The 16,219-nt window shown below is 39.3% G+C and overlaps 1 protein-coding gene across 1 annotated transcript; it reads left to right on the plus strand.

Moving 5' to 3' along the window:
* Positions 1–245: 245 nt before the first annotated feature.
* On the plus strand, positions 246–13,986 carry stmp1 (short transmembrane mitochondrial protein 1). Its single transcript, XM_073059389.1, has 3 exons — positions 246–389; positions 12,294–12,347; positions 13,754–13,986. The coding sequence occupies exons 1-3, from the start codon at positions 375–377 to the stop codon at positions 13,832–13,834; spliced, it is 150 nt and encodes a 49-aa protein (XP_072915490.1). The 5' UTR covers positions 246–374; the 3' UTR covers positions 13,835–13,986.
* The last annotated feature ends 2,233 nt before the right edge of the window (positions 13,987–16,219 follow it).

Genomic DNA, 16,219 nt, shown 5'->3' on the forward strand with positions numbered 1-16,219 from the left:
CAGCCAGCAACTCCGGGACAACGGTATTTGGGGTACGCATCCAAGAGGAGGAACATGCAGAATCGGTTGTCACACTATGATTGACCAGTGGTGTCATCATCATAAAAGCGGCAGAGAAAGCATGAGACGTAAGCGTTGACTACTCCTGAAAATGTTTGTCAGAATGTTTTGAGGGATGAACAAACCAGTCTGCGGTTCCACTGTTAAAAAAGCCTCCTTGGTTGCCAACTTGAATTCTTTGATGCAGTCAGTCACGACCTTCTCAAGATGGCGGCAGGACCAGCCCAAGTGTGGCGGCGCGCGTGCGCACTGTGCTTCTACGAACGGGAGCACGGAGAGCGGGGCGCCGGTGTGGACCAGGCCCGTACCGAAGGATGTTTCAGTTCCTGGTGAGTGAGGCTGCGGCCAAGGTGGGTCCAGCTGGATCCGGTGTCGGAGGTGGGTGCGGTTTCCACCAAGGAGAGGGACTGGATATCTGTGCCCGCGGCTCCACGATAACCAGCTCTCAATGCGACACACTTGGTGTTTTCTCAGGCGGAGGCTTGTTGAAAAGGAGTGTCTACCTGGTTCAAAAACCCTTGGATGCCATCGTCCCTCTGACTCTATTCATCCCTTCCTGTGTCCCCCCCACCCCCCAATCATTTCGCATTGACCATCCTTTGCCCAAACGACCTGTCGTCAACGGCTCCAGATCTTTACTCCTCTCACCTCGCTGAATTATGAGCTTAGTGGCAGCACAGTTTTACCACTTGCAGCATTTTTTTCCCATACTCGGCCAGTTTTTAAAATCAGCAGTCTGCCTATTTCCTCCGTATTTCTGCAGTTAACCGATCTGCTTAACCAAATCATTGTCTTCGCCCATGACTCCTTAATTTCATTTTCTAATTCTCATTCTGGCTGCTCACTGTTGCTCGTTTAAACTCAAGAAATTGGAAAATTCAATGGATATAACCCCTGGAGAATGATGAATTTAATGTCACTTCAATTCTGACCAGACCAGGTAAGTAGCACACTTTCAGACCAAGCTGTGGCTAGTTTAACTGCTGATTAGGGGGTTGAGATTCTTTTATGTACCGCTAACTATACCAAACTCACCTCTTCAAATGAGTCAAAAGATTGACACTCATCTGGTCCTTGCCATCCCTTACTTCCAAATATCTCCCTGCTTGATAACCATCTGAGATATGGTGCTGCTACAATCCTGGCCTTTTTGAGGACCCGGACTTCATGAGTAACAGGTGGATAAAATGGCCAAGGCCTCCAAAGCCTTTCCACCTCTTAGCTTGCTTTAGAAGCTTTTTAAAACTGATCTCATTGGCTATTTTTATTAGCCACCTGCCCTAGTATGTTCCTGTGAGATCTGATATCAATAGTTTGGTTTGCTAATGCTATTGTGAAGTACCTTGGATTGTTTTCAGTTTTGTAAGAGGTGTCATAGAACACTACAGCACAAAAACAGGTCCTTCGGCCCATTTAGTCTATGCCAAACTATTAATCTGCCTAGTCCTATCAACCTGCATCCAGACCATAGCCCTCTATCCCTCTCCTGTCCATGTTTATTTTAAATGTTGAAGTCAAACCCCCCTCCACCACTTCCACTGGCAGCTCGATCCACATTCTCACCACCCTCTGAGTGAAATTCCCCCTCGTGTTTCCCTTAAACATATAACTTTTCACCTTGAGCCCATGACCTCTAGTTCTATTCTCACCCAACCGCAGTGGAAAAGGCCTGCTTACATTTGCCCTATCTATAAGAGGCCCTCCATTGGTTGGAGTCAACCATGGATCTTGTATCCCAGCTGTAAACGTGATACACAGCCAGCGTAGTATGACATGGACAGCAAGCTATTGTCCGTGCGGCAGGGACCAATACAGTCTGGCATCAGTGGCGTTGTAGGAGTTGCCAATCAGTGTTGAACTCAACATTGGACTGCCTCAGGGGCTACAGCTCTGGATTTTTTCTTGGGATTTACTCCTGAAGCTTTCCCCGTGAGTGGCTATAGCTGCAAGGCAGTAGAGGTTTAAGAGCAGAGTTTTCCTTCTAGATGAGCCTCCAACCACAGTTGATGAGCTCCATCTACCCAAAATGACTGGCTTTAAGCCACCAGTAACCCATCTTTGCCCCTTCTCCTGACTGTAGAAATAGTTCTGCTGGGTTTAGTAGCTAAGCTACACGTGAAGGCCATGAGCTGGACTTGGTTGTCAGAGGCTTTTTGAGAAGCACACCATTGGGCCATTTAACAGGTACCTCCCCCAAGTATGACAACCTTAAGAAACCACCTTATCTATACATATTCTCATTCCACCTTTGCTCTACCGTTGACTTTTTGCCTTCTCTGGATAATAAGAACGTAATAAGTAGAAATAGGCCTTTCGGCCTCTCATGTCAGGTTTATTATTTAAAAGGTATTTTTTTAAATCACAACATTATTTTTCTACATAATCCTGAATAAGTACTTTATCATCCTCAATAAAGTATGTCTGTCTGTCTGGCTGATACCTTGATTCTTGTAATTTCTTTTAAAAAAAACTTATTTTTCTGCAAACCGCTGCCATAATGTTAAATGGAGAATTTTTCTACACCTTCCATTTTAATTCATCTTCCACTGAACTTTGAAGGCAATTTACCAAAGTGAAGTCATGGCATTGTCATCAAGTCTACTGACAAGAGTAACATTATGTTTGAAGAACCTATTCTTTTTCATTGTGCTGAGACTGAATGATTCTATATTTATTCCACTTGAGTACTAAGCTGACTCCGACTGTGGTCTGTATGCAGACAATAGTTACATGTTTGCATATGTAGAAGCTGAGCTCCCTGTCAGTGTCAACATGTTGTCTGAAGTATATGAAAGAGTGGACATAACATTAAGTATTTCTAAGCAAAGGTTCTTTATCATACTGCCCCACTGTGTCAAGTCGAGTTTATCTTCACGTGCACAAGTACTGTGAAGTACAGATGCAATGAAAATCTTTCGTGCCACAGCATCACTGGTTCAGACCACACACCGAATATAAATTATCCACAAATTATAAAAGACAGTGAAGAGAAAAAATGACTGTGTAACACAAGACACTAGTGAATTAAAAACCCACAGAGATAAGTCTATTGTTAGTGCAAGCGGTTCATAGTTTCTGTTACTGAGGTAGGATTAGATTTGTATAGATAGGTTTAACCACCTGATGGCTGTAGGAAAATGGTTGTTCCTGAACTTGGTGGTGTGGCTTCTGTCTCTCCTGCCTGACTAGTGGCAAGAAGAGGGTATGACCTGAATGGTGGGGTTCCTTGATGTTGATGCTGCTGCTTTGAGGCACTGCCTCCTGCATATATTGTCAGTGATTTGGATGGACTGTTCTGCGACTACTACTTTCTGCAACCTGTGTGTTCCAGTGTTGAAATTGCCATATCAGGCCACGTCAGCTAGTCAAGATACTAGGTAACAGTATATTTATAGAAATATCTGGAGAAGTTAGATCAAAAGGTAGGTGTTGATGAGTGTTGTTCCTATGCCTAGTACCACCACTGTACCAATACAGTCTTAGGCCTTCTGAAGAAATATATTCAAAGATCATGGTTGCAGACTGGGTATAAAAGTCACTGTCTACTGAGAAGCATTGATCCCCACCCTCCTGTAAACCTCAGAGGGAGTGCCTACCTAAATAGGTCCATGCTAAATCTTTCCGATCCATTAGCAGAGACAGCAAACCAAAATCAGTGCTGTCTTACGTGATAGTATTCCCAGCGTTGATGCTGTAAGTGCATTCAGGCTGGGGCATATTGATTATATGTCTTAATGCAAACTCCTGAAACATACATTATGTAAAAAACAAAAGCACCTAAACAGCAAGAAGACATTAGGAGGACAGAAAAATGATTCAAGATGTTCTTAGTCTCCCTGTAAAACATATAACAAACTTATTGACTCATTCAAATCCATGGTCATTGACTGCTAACAATGGAGGAGGAGTTGGGATGGCACTGAGAGCCTCAGTTCTCTTTGTTCTGCACCAGTGGATGAATGTTGGTGAAAACAGCAGAAGGGATGTATCACCTTCCACACTACACATTGCAAACTCTTGCCCTATCTGTCAGGCTCTGCAGACTCCACTAAAGCTTCACTAATCTCTGTAGAACCTATAGAACTTGAATTGAAGTTCTTTGAGTCATTCTTGATTCAAAGGGATGCCTTTAGAATGAAATATCTACATTCACCCTTGAGGATGTGGCCTCCCCTATACAGTTAGGAACAGATGCAGATTGGCTGATGTCTTTCTGAAGCTTCTCTGTGTGACCCTGAGCTATGGATCATTTGTTGCATAGGTCCTTTTTCCTCCTATCATTTCAACACCTCGGTTGTCAGCATTTTAATACCATTCTAATTAAGATCAATACAAGCTTGCGGAACAAGCATCTCATCTTTCCTCCAGTTATATAATAGTCTTCCGGACTCAATATTGAGTTCAGAAATTTTAAATAATGATTCTGCTACATACCGTTGAACCCATCTTTTGTTTCCTATCCATTATCATTCTGTTTAAACCTTACACCATCATCTCTTTAGTGATTTAATCTTCCCATTCTCACTAGTGACCTTCCCTTTTCGTTATTCAATATTCTCTCCCTATTCCTTTGGTTCTCAAAAGACATTATGCCTTTAATTTTTAACATTTCTGAGGAAATGCCATTGATGTCAAAGGGGAATTCCTTTTTGCTCCCCAACTTATTATGTGTGTTGTGGGACGTGTAGAGCATGAATTCATGATCTGAGGACTGAAGCAGCTGAACATATGGCTGTGGCATTATGTTCAGTGCTGTCTAAATATTGAAATGGGAAGATAGAATCAGAATATTTTATGATGTGAAATTTGTTTATTTGTAGGTTTTAATGCTGTGATTTTACAATAAAATAAGTGTATATAATCTTCCGCCACAGGGTGGTGAATCTGTGAAATTCATTGCCACAGACGGCTGTGGAGGTCAAGTTGTTAGATAAGTTTAAAGCGGAGGTTGATAGATTCTTGATTAGTCAAAGGTTATGGGGTAAAGGCAGAAGAATGGGGTTGAGAGGGATAATATATCAGCCATGACTGAATGCTGAAGCAGACTTGATGGGCCGAATGGCCTATTTCTGCTCCTATGGTCTTACATCTGTCGCAGCAGTACAATGCAAAGACATTAAATTATAAATTACAAAATAAATAAAAAGTGCAAAAATAAAGAAGAGTAAGAAATGTCCATGACCCAAACTGTTTGTTAGTCAGAATTAAACAAACAGTGCATGGGTGAAGATCACATAAACAGCCACGAAGGGAAAGCAAACAGGCACGGTTCACTGACCGTTCAGAAACCTGATGGTGGAGGTCATTGAGTGTGACTCTCGGGCTCCTTTACTTTCTCTTTGATGATAGTGGAGATCCAAGAGTGTGTATAGAGTAGAAATAGAGAGGTCTATCCTTGGATTATCTCCCTTTCTTCATACTTGAATATTCTCCGATATTTTAACATAAGAGCAATGCACTTAGTTAGACCGTCCTTGGCACATCAATTGACCTCAGCAAATTTATGGAAATAGCATTATGGTGAAGACAAAATAGCCTATTTTGAAATTGTGTTGATTGAGGGCCAAATATTGGTGAAGGTAACAGATAACACTCTTACTCTTCAGAGAAATATCAGAAAATCTTGCATGAAAATACTAACTTAGTTTAATTGCTAATCTGAAAACGTTTCATTATTAAGACTGAGAGGGAAGAACTATCATCAGCTGAATCACATTTATGTAAGAGATGCATTTATCTGGATGGGACTTTCATATGTAAATAAATGGGGCATATGTTTTTTATTTTACTTAAGAATGTGGTTGCATGTTAATTATTGATGTTTCACTATCTGCCATTTCTCAATGTTATTCTTTTTGCATTGAGAGTTTAAGGAATATTTTCCAGTGCAGCCTTGTGCTCCACCCTTAGCTGTGACTCAGCACATGGTATGTTTATCTTGTGAATATTACAGACCTATTAATGAAAAACAGCTGATAGAAATTTTAAATAGTAGTCTTTGCATATCCATAAGTGTTTCAGTAATGTATCTTTATTGTATATTTAATGTAAAATATGTTAAGGGTATCTATCATGAGATATAATTTGATGATGCCACATGAATTATTAGGATAGGGTATTTGGTCAACAGATAGTCTTAGGAAGCATTTAAATGAGAATAGAGAGCAAGCTAGGTGGGAGGAATTCCAAAGCTTTGGGCCTAGCCAACTGAAGGAACGATCGCCAGTGATTGGGTAGGATAGGGAGAGAGTAATAGGAGGAGATATTCCTCTAACACTGGCCATTAGCACACAGTGAACAGGGATTGTTGTGAGACTAAACCTCAGCAGTAGAGGGACTTGACATTTAACTGACTCTCTTAAGAATTCTTCTGGACAATGTTTTCAGAATTTTATCTCAAGTATGAAACTTATAACATTAAATCTACTGAAGCATCTAGAACAGCTATATTATTTTGTATATTAAAATATGTAGCAGATGTATAACCTATAAAAGGAAAAGAAAATATTAATGTACAAAAAGTGAATGTAATTAGTGTTTTTACTTTACTGATTCAACTTCTTGTTATTATGTAGCGCTTACAATGTTTAAACATTTTTAGATGTTTTAAAGATATAATTGAACTGGAACAGCAACCAAAGAAAGTAGAAAAAAGAATTTGCTTTCAAAGAAGTCCTTGAAAGAAAATGATGAAGTGTTGGCGAGTTCAGACTGGGCAGGAGCATGAGCCTTGTACTATTAGAGAAATGATCTACCAATAGTGATAAAATAGAAGTGTGCATGCAAGAAGACAGAAATGGTAGAGTCAACACACACAAAATGCTGGTGGAACACAGCAGACCAGGCAGCATCTATAAGGAGAAGCACTGTCGACATTTCGGGCCAAGACCCTTCGTCAGGACATGAAATGATAGAGTAGCATATTTGCCTATCCAACCCACTGTGTGGAGAATTTCACAGGTACCCCAAGCTCTGAGTAATGACATTTCCCTTTCTCTCAGTTCTAAATGTCTTGTTCCACATTCTAACACTGCTTCCTACCCAGTGGGCAGTGGAAACTTTCTCCCTGTATCCAGCATGCCTGACATGTCAGAATTTCAAATGTTTTGGAATTCAGAAATATAGCAGTGCAATCTAATTAACACAATGTTTCCTGAGATAACTCTCCTGCATCCCAAAGAACCAGTCTAGTGAAACCTTATTGCGTTCCCTGAGTGAAATATATCCTTCATGAGGTAAGAAGAACACCATTTTCCTGCTGTGGTTTCCCCCCTCCAAGGTCTTGTACAATCATTGTGTGACATCCTTGCTTCTGTTTCCAAGAACTCCTATTGTGAAGGCTGATGCATCAGTTGTCACCTTGACTGCTTAGTACACTGAACGTTGCTTCCAATGACAAGTGTTCTTGGACCCTCAAAACCCTTCTACACCATTATTACCCAAGCCATCACTACTTAAGTAATAATCCCTTCTGGTTTCCTTTCCTATCACTGTGAATGCCTTTACGTTTATCCGTGTTGTGCTGCATCCGCCAAGTATCTGTCCAATAACTTAGCTAGGCAACAGTGAACTCTGCATGTGCCTCACAATTCACAGACTTCTGATAGTAAGTTTGGAAATATTACATTCATTTCACTCATCCAAATTATATATGTTTTGAGAGTAGCTGAGGTTGAGGCACTAATCCCTGTTACAGCCCAATAGTTGCCACCTGAAAAAGAGCATTTTGATTCTTACTGTTTCCTGTCAGTCAAGTTTTGATCTATGACAGTTTATTACTCCCAATTCTATGAGCTTCAATTTTGCATGCTAATCCCTTATGTGATACTTTATCAAGGGTTGTCTAGAAATTCAAATACACCACTTCTAGTTCTTTCTTATCTATTCTACCATTTACATCTTCAAAAAATTTCAGTAGTTTTGTTAAAGTACCCATAAGAAGGGTTAAACATATTTGACTTGTTATCACATCTTTTATAATAGACTCTGGCATTTTCCCTGTTATTGATGGTAAACTAACAGACCTGTAGTTCCCTGTTACATCTCTCCCTCTTAGTTACATTGTCATTTTCCAATCTGTAGAAGCTTTTCCTTAGTAGAAATTTGGAAGATGATAATCAATGCATACACTTTTGCTTTGGCCCACGATTGATCCCATTGGATCATCACTCTTTACAATTGCAAATTTCATTTATTTCTTTATTTTCATTAGATTCCCTATGAAGACTGAACCAAAGTATTTGTTTAATTTGCTGTCCAATATAAATTCTGCTGTTGCAAGAAATTTAAAATTGTCTTCACTAATCTTTTTCTTTTTACGTGCTTGTGGAAGTGTTTCCAAGCTGTATTTACCAATTCATTTTTGCTTTCTTACTCAGTCTCTTGGACCTTTTATGCTGAATTCTGAACCATTCCTTGTCCTAAGGTTTGTTATTTTTCTGGCAATCTTTTATGACTCTGGATCTAATATTATCTTTAGCTTGTATTAGGCTGGATTGGGTCACATTCTCTTTTGTGTTTTTGTGCCAGAAAGGAATATATAATTGTTATGTTTCTTGTGTTTATCTTTTAATTGTTAGTCATTGCCATTTCATCATGTTTTTCAATGAAGCTCCTTATTTTAATGGGACTGACTTGCCCCTCGTTCACTTTTTATATTTCTTTGTTTCAGCTTAGGACCCTCGTTTCAAATTGACCTGCTTCACTTTCTGTCTTACTGAGCAATTTGTTCATGTTAAGATCACTTTCTGCAAGAGCATCTTGCTCAGCTTCCTGGCCATTAACATATCAGATGATCTGCCCTGGGCCTAGCGCACAGGTGCAATTATAAGGAAAGTACACCATCTTTTCTTTGTTTGGAGGTTGAGGAGATTCAGCTTGATACAAACATGCTAGCAAACTTGTACAGATATACCATTGAAACTATCCTGACAGGTTGCATTGTAGTCTGGAGAGGCAGTTAAAATGCGTGGGACTACAAGAAGTTGCAGAGAGTTGTGGACTCTGCCCAACACATCATGAGCACATCCCTTTACTGCTAGTACTACAGGAGGTACTGCCTCAAGAAAGCAACATCTATCATCAAAGATCTCCACCATCTATGCCATACCATCTTTTCTCAGCTACCATTGGGAATAATGCTATGGCAAAGTGCCACACCACTACAGTCATGTCCTACTAAAAACTGCCACTTCCCTTCAACCATTGAGTTCTCGAACAAGCTGGAAAACTTTGATCACTACATTTTAGCAGCATTATGGCCACATTGATAACCTTGTACTAAAACTGACTTTTTTGTTTTAATTGTGCATTTCTTGGGAATAATGCTATGTGCCTTTGATACTGGTGTAAGCTTTTCATTGCACCTGTGCACAGTTGCATATGACAATAAGTTTGACTTCAACTTAAATAAGATTATAAGTAATCCTTTCCCATTGTATGGTATCCAGTTCTGTTGTAAACTACTCAACTTACTGGTATATATATATATATATATAAAAAATAAATATATATTGGGTCAATATATATCTAGGCCCCATATGGAGCCAGTGATCATTAATGGAGAACGTGTGGAGCAGGTTAAGACCTACAAGTATCTGGGAGTACAGTTAGACAAGAAGCTTGACTGGACTGCCAACACAGATGCCTTGTGCAGGAAGGCACAGAGTCGAATGTACTTCCTAAGAAGGTTGGCGTCATTCAATGTCTGTAGTGAGATGCTGAAGATGTTCTATAGGTCAGTTGTGGAGAGCGCCCTTTTCTTTGTGGTGGCGTGTTGGGGAGGAAGCATTAAGAAGAGGGACGCCTCACGTCTTAATAAGCTGGTAAGGAAGGCGGGCTCTGTCATGGGCAAAGTACTGGAGAGTTTAACATCGGTAGCTGAGCGAAGGGCGCTGAGTAGGCTACGGTCAATTATGGATAACTCTGAACATCCTCTACATAGCACCATCCAGAGACAGAGAAGCAGTTTCAGTGACAGGTTACTATCGATGCAATGCTCCTCAGACAGGATGAAGAGGTCAATACTCCCCAATGCCATTAGGTTTTACAATTCTACCGCCAGGACTTAAGAACTTTTTAAAAGCTATTATTAATGCTTTTTGAGACGGTGATTTAGATGCATATCATATTTTTTTACTGAGTTAAGTATTGTATGTAATTAGTTTTGCTACAACAAGTGTATGGGACATTGGAAAAAAAAGTTGAATTTCCCCATGGGGATGAATAAAGTATCTATCTATCTATCTATCTAATACTCCCCAATGCCATTAGGCTTTACAATTCTACCGCCAGGACTTAAGAACTTTTTAAAAGCTATTATTAATGCTTTTTGAGATGGTGATTTAGATGCATATCATATTTTTTTTTACTGAGTTAAGTATTGTATGTAATTAGTTCTGCTACATCAAGTGTATGGGACATTGGAAAAAAGTTGAATTTCCCCATGGGGATGAATAAAGTATCTATCTATCTATCTATCTACTTGCCATCTTGAACTGACATTCACAACTCTATCTCAACAGTGGAACACTACAGACTACCTCTTGCATGGACCCATCTTTGTTTCTGTCTTTATTTTTGCACTATGGTCTTTTTTTTTCTCTCACTCTTTCGCTCTCTCACATGTATGGTGCCTGTGGTGCTGCTGGAATCAAGTTTTCATTATACCGGAAACCTCACTAAAATATTCTTACTGCTAATTTGGTTTAACCAGAATGCATTGTAGATTAAATTTACCCATTTGTTGTCATGAAATTTGTTGTTTTGTGGCAACAGTAGTGTAAGACATTAAAAAAAGTTACTATAAGTTACAATAAGAAATTAACTAATGCTCATGCCAAATAGTGGGTAGTGTTCATGGATTGTTCAAAAACCTGATGGCAGAGGGGAAGGAGTTTGTTCCTAAAACTTTGTCTCTGTCTCTTCAGACTCCTGTACCTCCTCCCTGATGGGAGTATTGAGAAGAGCACCTGTCCTGGATGGTGAGGGTCCTTAATGATGGATGTCACTTTTTTTCAAGATATCCTCGATGGTGGGGTGGCTTATGTCTGTGATGGAGCTGGCTGAGCCTACAACCCCCTGCAGCCTCTTTTGATCCTATACATTGGAGCTTCCATGCCAGGCAGTGATGCATCCAGGCAGATGTACTCTCCACAGTACATCTGTAGATATTTGCTAGTCTTTGGTGACATACCAAATCTCCTCAAACTCCTAATGAAGTATGATTGGTGGTGTGTGTTCTTTGTGATTGCATCAATATGTTACATAGTTGGTTTACTATTTGGTGCCAATTACTACATTAATATTTCTGTTTGGAAGCATATGGACAACTCCCAACTAGGTTTCTTTTATCCCTCTGAGTGCTTCATAGGTTCACCCAGATTGAATATACATTGTGGATTTTCTGAGCCATGTTCTTCTCACTTTGCTCTGATTTCATCTGATTTTGGGTCAAGACCTAGAATCAGGACTGAGTGCAGAGGAAAACTATACAAAGTGAGAGAGAAGGTTGATATAGAGAAGTGTAGGTGATGGGTGGAACGAAGATGCTAGGTGGACAAGGTGCAATTTTGTAGAGCACTTGTATTCTGTTGCAACGGTGTCATTTCAAATCCCCGTCCGATTCTCACACTGACCCATCTGTCCTCAGGCTTCTCCACTGCTTTGGTGAGGCCAAACACAAAAACCAGGAGAATGACACTTGGCATTCTGGTTGGGCAGGCTACAGGCCAATGATATGATTGATGTATTTTCCAATTTCAGGTAACCAACACCCCTCATTTCTTTCTCATTCTCACCAATCTATCAGGTTCTCTCTTTGTCTACCTTTCCCATTCCTCGCCCCTCATTATTGAGTTCCATTTCCTCTGCCTATCCACCCACAGACCTATCTACCTGGATTTCTTCTCTCTTGATTCATTTTTCCTCCCCAAATTAGTTCAAACTGCATATTATTTCATCCATCACCAGATCTGTTTCCACCCATCACCTACTAGCCTCTATCTCATCCTCTCTACTATAAACAGACTATTTCCCCTCTGCATTCTCAGTCCTGAAGCATGGCCTTGAACCGAAGTATTGACCAATCCTTCACTCCCACAGATGCTGCTTGCAATGATTTTTCTAGAGCTGTTTCTAAAAAATTTTTATATTTGTATTTTTTTACATTATTAGAACTAGTCGTGAATGTTAATTTATTAATACAATTGAGTTCTTTGTGTCTTCTGTTTCAGGTAGGGTTTACTCTTGGAAACGTAGTGGGAATGTATCTGGCCCAAAATTATCAGGTGTGTTTATGAAGACTGTGCTTGAAAGATAAATTTATATCAGTTGAGATTTAAATTGAATATTATTTATGTTTTTATAATTATATATTTTTGCATCTTGGTATTGATTGAGAATCATGAAATTAACTCATAATTGCTTGCTGGAAAATGAAGGTAATATGTAATCTGATCTTTCAGTGAAGTGTTCAGTAATGACAATAAAAGTTTTTAATACCTTCTGTCAGAATTAAGTTTGAACCATTTCTTATCATAGCTAGGCAGGGTATATCTTATTACAGTGAAGTTGTGTTTGTTAGTTCAAATTTAACTCTCCTCTCTTAAATTACTAAAGAACTTGCAGCTGCAGTCTGGTTCAGAAAAGTAGCAGCAAGAGTCCAATTCTTGTGGGTAGCCTATTCAGGTTACAAAAATTAGAAATATCAAGGTGGCTGTTAGCATGTTATAGCTCAGGCATGTCAGACTGAGAAGTTCAGATTTATTTAAGAACTGCAGATAGATCTCTCTGGAAGATGTGAAATCAATGAAGTTCAAGGCACTGCAAAATCATGGTCTTAGCACTGCAACTTCCTAAATTCACTGAAAACTTGGTTATGGGGAATTTACCTAATGTACAGAAGACTACACTGTAAAATAGCTTTCACTTTATTCCCATTACTCTTGTCAAAAATATATCCTACTACGAGGATAGAGTGTTGAAATATGCCTGTTGGGATACCTTATCAGAACAAATCCACAGCCCCAACTGAACACACTAGCCACCTTCAAACTCACGTGGCAAATGTTCCATTCACAGCAGGATTCAAAATTCATTTACATGAGGTTGTGATAATATCATTGATTTCTAGAAACAAGTCTTCAAGAATGCCATTAAGCTAAATGAGAAAGGAATTATTAACTTGTGATCCTGGGATGAATAGATAAAGTAGCTGCACTGCCACTGTTACTGATTATTTTCAATGTCTGAATGCTCATCTAATGAACTAAATGTAAATGTAATTTAGTTCACCCATTCTGCATCAGGCGGTCATTTCCCCTGTGACATATGTGAAATGCACATTACCAACAGCAAGATACATGAGTGCATGGGAATACTAATGAGCTTTGGCCAAAAGCTGTGAGCTGATACTATTTTGGTGACAAAAAAAAGCAAAATATTTAAAGCCAGATTTGGGTATGTTCGTGACAAGGTTCTGTCATATATTTCACTGCTAGGAGACATTTAAGCTTTGATTTTTTTTTGTGGCCAATTAATTTGCTAAAGCCAGGACCTGTTACTCATCCTTCTTAGACGAATCTTAATCAGCCAAAGTATTAGTTTTGTCTTTGTGTTTTCCTTGTCAAGTTTTGAAGTGAAAGTTTATTGAGGACAAAAAAGTTAATTTGATCTTTTGAACTTTTTTTTAAAGATTCCAAATATCTATAAGAAGTTTGAAGAGTTCAAAAAGGATGCTGAATCCCGAAAAAAGCCACCAGATGATCGATCATAATATGTACGGCCCATGGATGACATTGGGACATTGGCATTCGGTTACTAATGCTAAACTGACTCTATGCATTGAGTATCAAACAGTATTGGACCCACCTCAACAGTTCTATTTATTTAGCACTGATTAAAAATAAAAGTAGTCCAACTCAAAAATCACCTGTGTTTTTATTATTGTGAGTCATTACTTTACCATATTTGTTTCTGCTGGCATTTGACTCTTTTTGTGGTCGAACCTATTTGGTTTTTGATGGGAATTAGAGTTTAATTAATGAGATCAAATCTGTGGTCTCAGTTTGTTCTTCCCAGTGAATATATTATAAAGACTGTGTCAACATCTTTTTGAGATTTTTGTTGATAGATTTCTGTCATCAAACTAAGACTAACTGGTAATGTGGTCAAATCTGTCCCGACATATGATTTTTCACTTTCCCTTGTGTAAAGGTGAATGAATGAATGGTCACTTGTCTACAAGGTTCAGAGAAAACTCCATCAGAATTTCAGGAAATACAATTTCAACTTCACTATAAGCATTGCCAAATCCAGAGGACACTGCTTTTCACAGAAGATAGACCAATGATGTTTTATCCTACACTACTCTGCAAAAGTCTTAGGCACATATACAGAGCCTATAAAAAGAATTCCCCCCCCCCCCCCAGGAAGTTTTCACATTTTATTGTTTTACAACATTGAATCACGGTGGATTTAATTTGGCTATTTGTTTTGTCAGTGATCAACAGAAAAAAACTTTTGTGTCAAAGTGAAAACAGATCACTACAAAGTGATTTAAATTAATTACAAATATAAAACAAAATAATTGATTGCATAATATGACACACAAAATAATCACTGGTGCAGTCAAATGGTTTTAAAAGTCACATAATTAGATAAGGTGTCCTAGTTAAATATAAACCTGTGTGCAGTCAAGGTGCTTCAATTGATTGTAGTAAAAATACACCAGTCTCTGGAAGGTCCAGCTGCTGGTGAGTCAGTATCCTGGCAAAAACTACACCATGGAGACAAAAGAACACTCCAAGCAACTCTGCAAAAAGATTATTGAAAAGCACAAGTCAGTAGATTGATACAAGAAAATTTCCAAGACATGGAATATTCCTTAGAGTACAGTTAAGTTAATCATCAAGAAATGGAAAGAATATGGTGCAGCTGTAAATCTGCCTAGAGCAGGCTGTCCTCAAAAACTGAATGACCATGCAAGAAGGGGACTAATGAGGAAGGTCACCAAGAGACCTATGACAACCCTGGAGGAGTTAGAAGCTTCAGTGGCTGAGATGGGAGAGACTGTGCATACAACTCCTGTCCAGGTGCTTCATCAGTCGCAGCTTTATGGGAAAGTGGCAAAGAGAAAGACACTGTTGAAAAAAATTCACAAGAAATCTTGGCTGGAGTTTGCCCCAAGACGTGGGAGACTCTGAAGTCAGCTGGAAGAAGGTTCTATAATAAGGTTAAAACAAAATTGAGCTTTTTGGCCTTGCTTGGTGAAAGCCAAACACTGCACATCATCAAAGACTCACCATTCCTACTGTGAAGCATGGTGGTGGCTGCATCATGCTGTGGGGATGCATTACGGGAAGACTTGTAAAGGTAGAGGGTTAAATGAATGCAGCAAAATACAGAGGAATCCCAGAAGAAAACCTGATGCAGTCTGCAAAAGAACTGGGACTTGGGAGATTTGTTTTCCAGCAAGACAATGACCCCAAGTGTAAAGCCAAAGTTACACAGGAATGGCTTAAAAACAACAGAAGTTAATGTCCTGAAGTGGCCAAGTCATACTCTAGACCTCAATCCAATTGAGAATTTGTGGCTGGACTTGAAAAGGACTGTTCACTCACAATCCCCATACGATCTGACAGAGCTTGAGCAGTTTTGTAAATACAAATGGAGAAAAATTTCAGTGTCCAGATGTGCAAAGCTGATTGAGACCTATCTGCACAAACTGAAGGCTGTAATTGCTGCCAAAGGTGCATCTACTAATGATCTGTTATTGATCATTACAGAATATCTCTCTGGTGCTTCCCACTCACACCCCTTTTCCCAACAATGATTCCCCTCATCCTGTCCCCTTCCCACTCACAGTCCACAATAGAGACTCGTATCAGAATCAGGTTTATGAACACCTAGATACGCCATGAAATTTATCTTTTTGCAGCTGCAGTGCAATACATAAAATTACTACACACTGTGCAAAAGTCTCAGGCACCCTAGCTATTTATATGTGCCCTCGACTTTTGCACATTCTGTATATGCATCTAACTTTGAACAGTGTTTATGTTTTGGAGCACTGTAAACAAATAGATCCTTGGGGTACGGTAGAGACTGATGGTGATGATCCACATCTATATCAGGTGGGTTACATTTTCTTGTTGAATGG

This window comes from Hemitrygon akajei, chromosome 10 (assembly GCF_048418815.1).
Source record: "Hemitrygon akajei chromosome 10, sHemAka1.3, whole genome shotgun sequence".
Taxonomy (NCBI): domain Eukaryota; kingdom Metazoa; phylum Chordata; class Chondrichthyes; order Myliobatiformes; family Dasyatidae; genus Hemitrygon; species Hemitrygon akajei.

Excerpts from the sequence above, each read along its gene's own strand:
- stmp1 (XM_073059389.1), top strand. Across the intron at positions 12,348-13,753 it reads ATCTGGCCCAAAATTATCAG|ATTCCAAATATCTATAAGAA; the intron begins GTGTGTTTATGA and ends TTTTTTTTAAAG.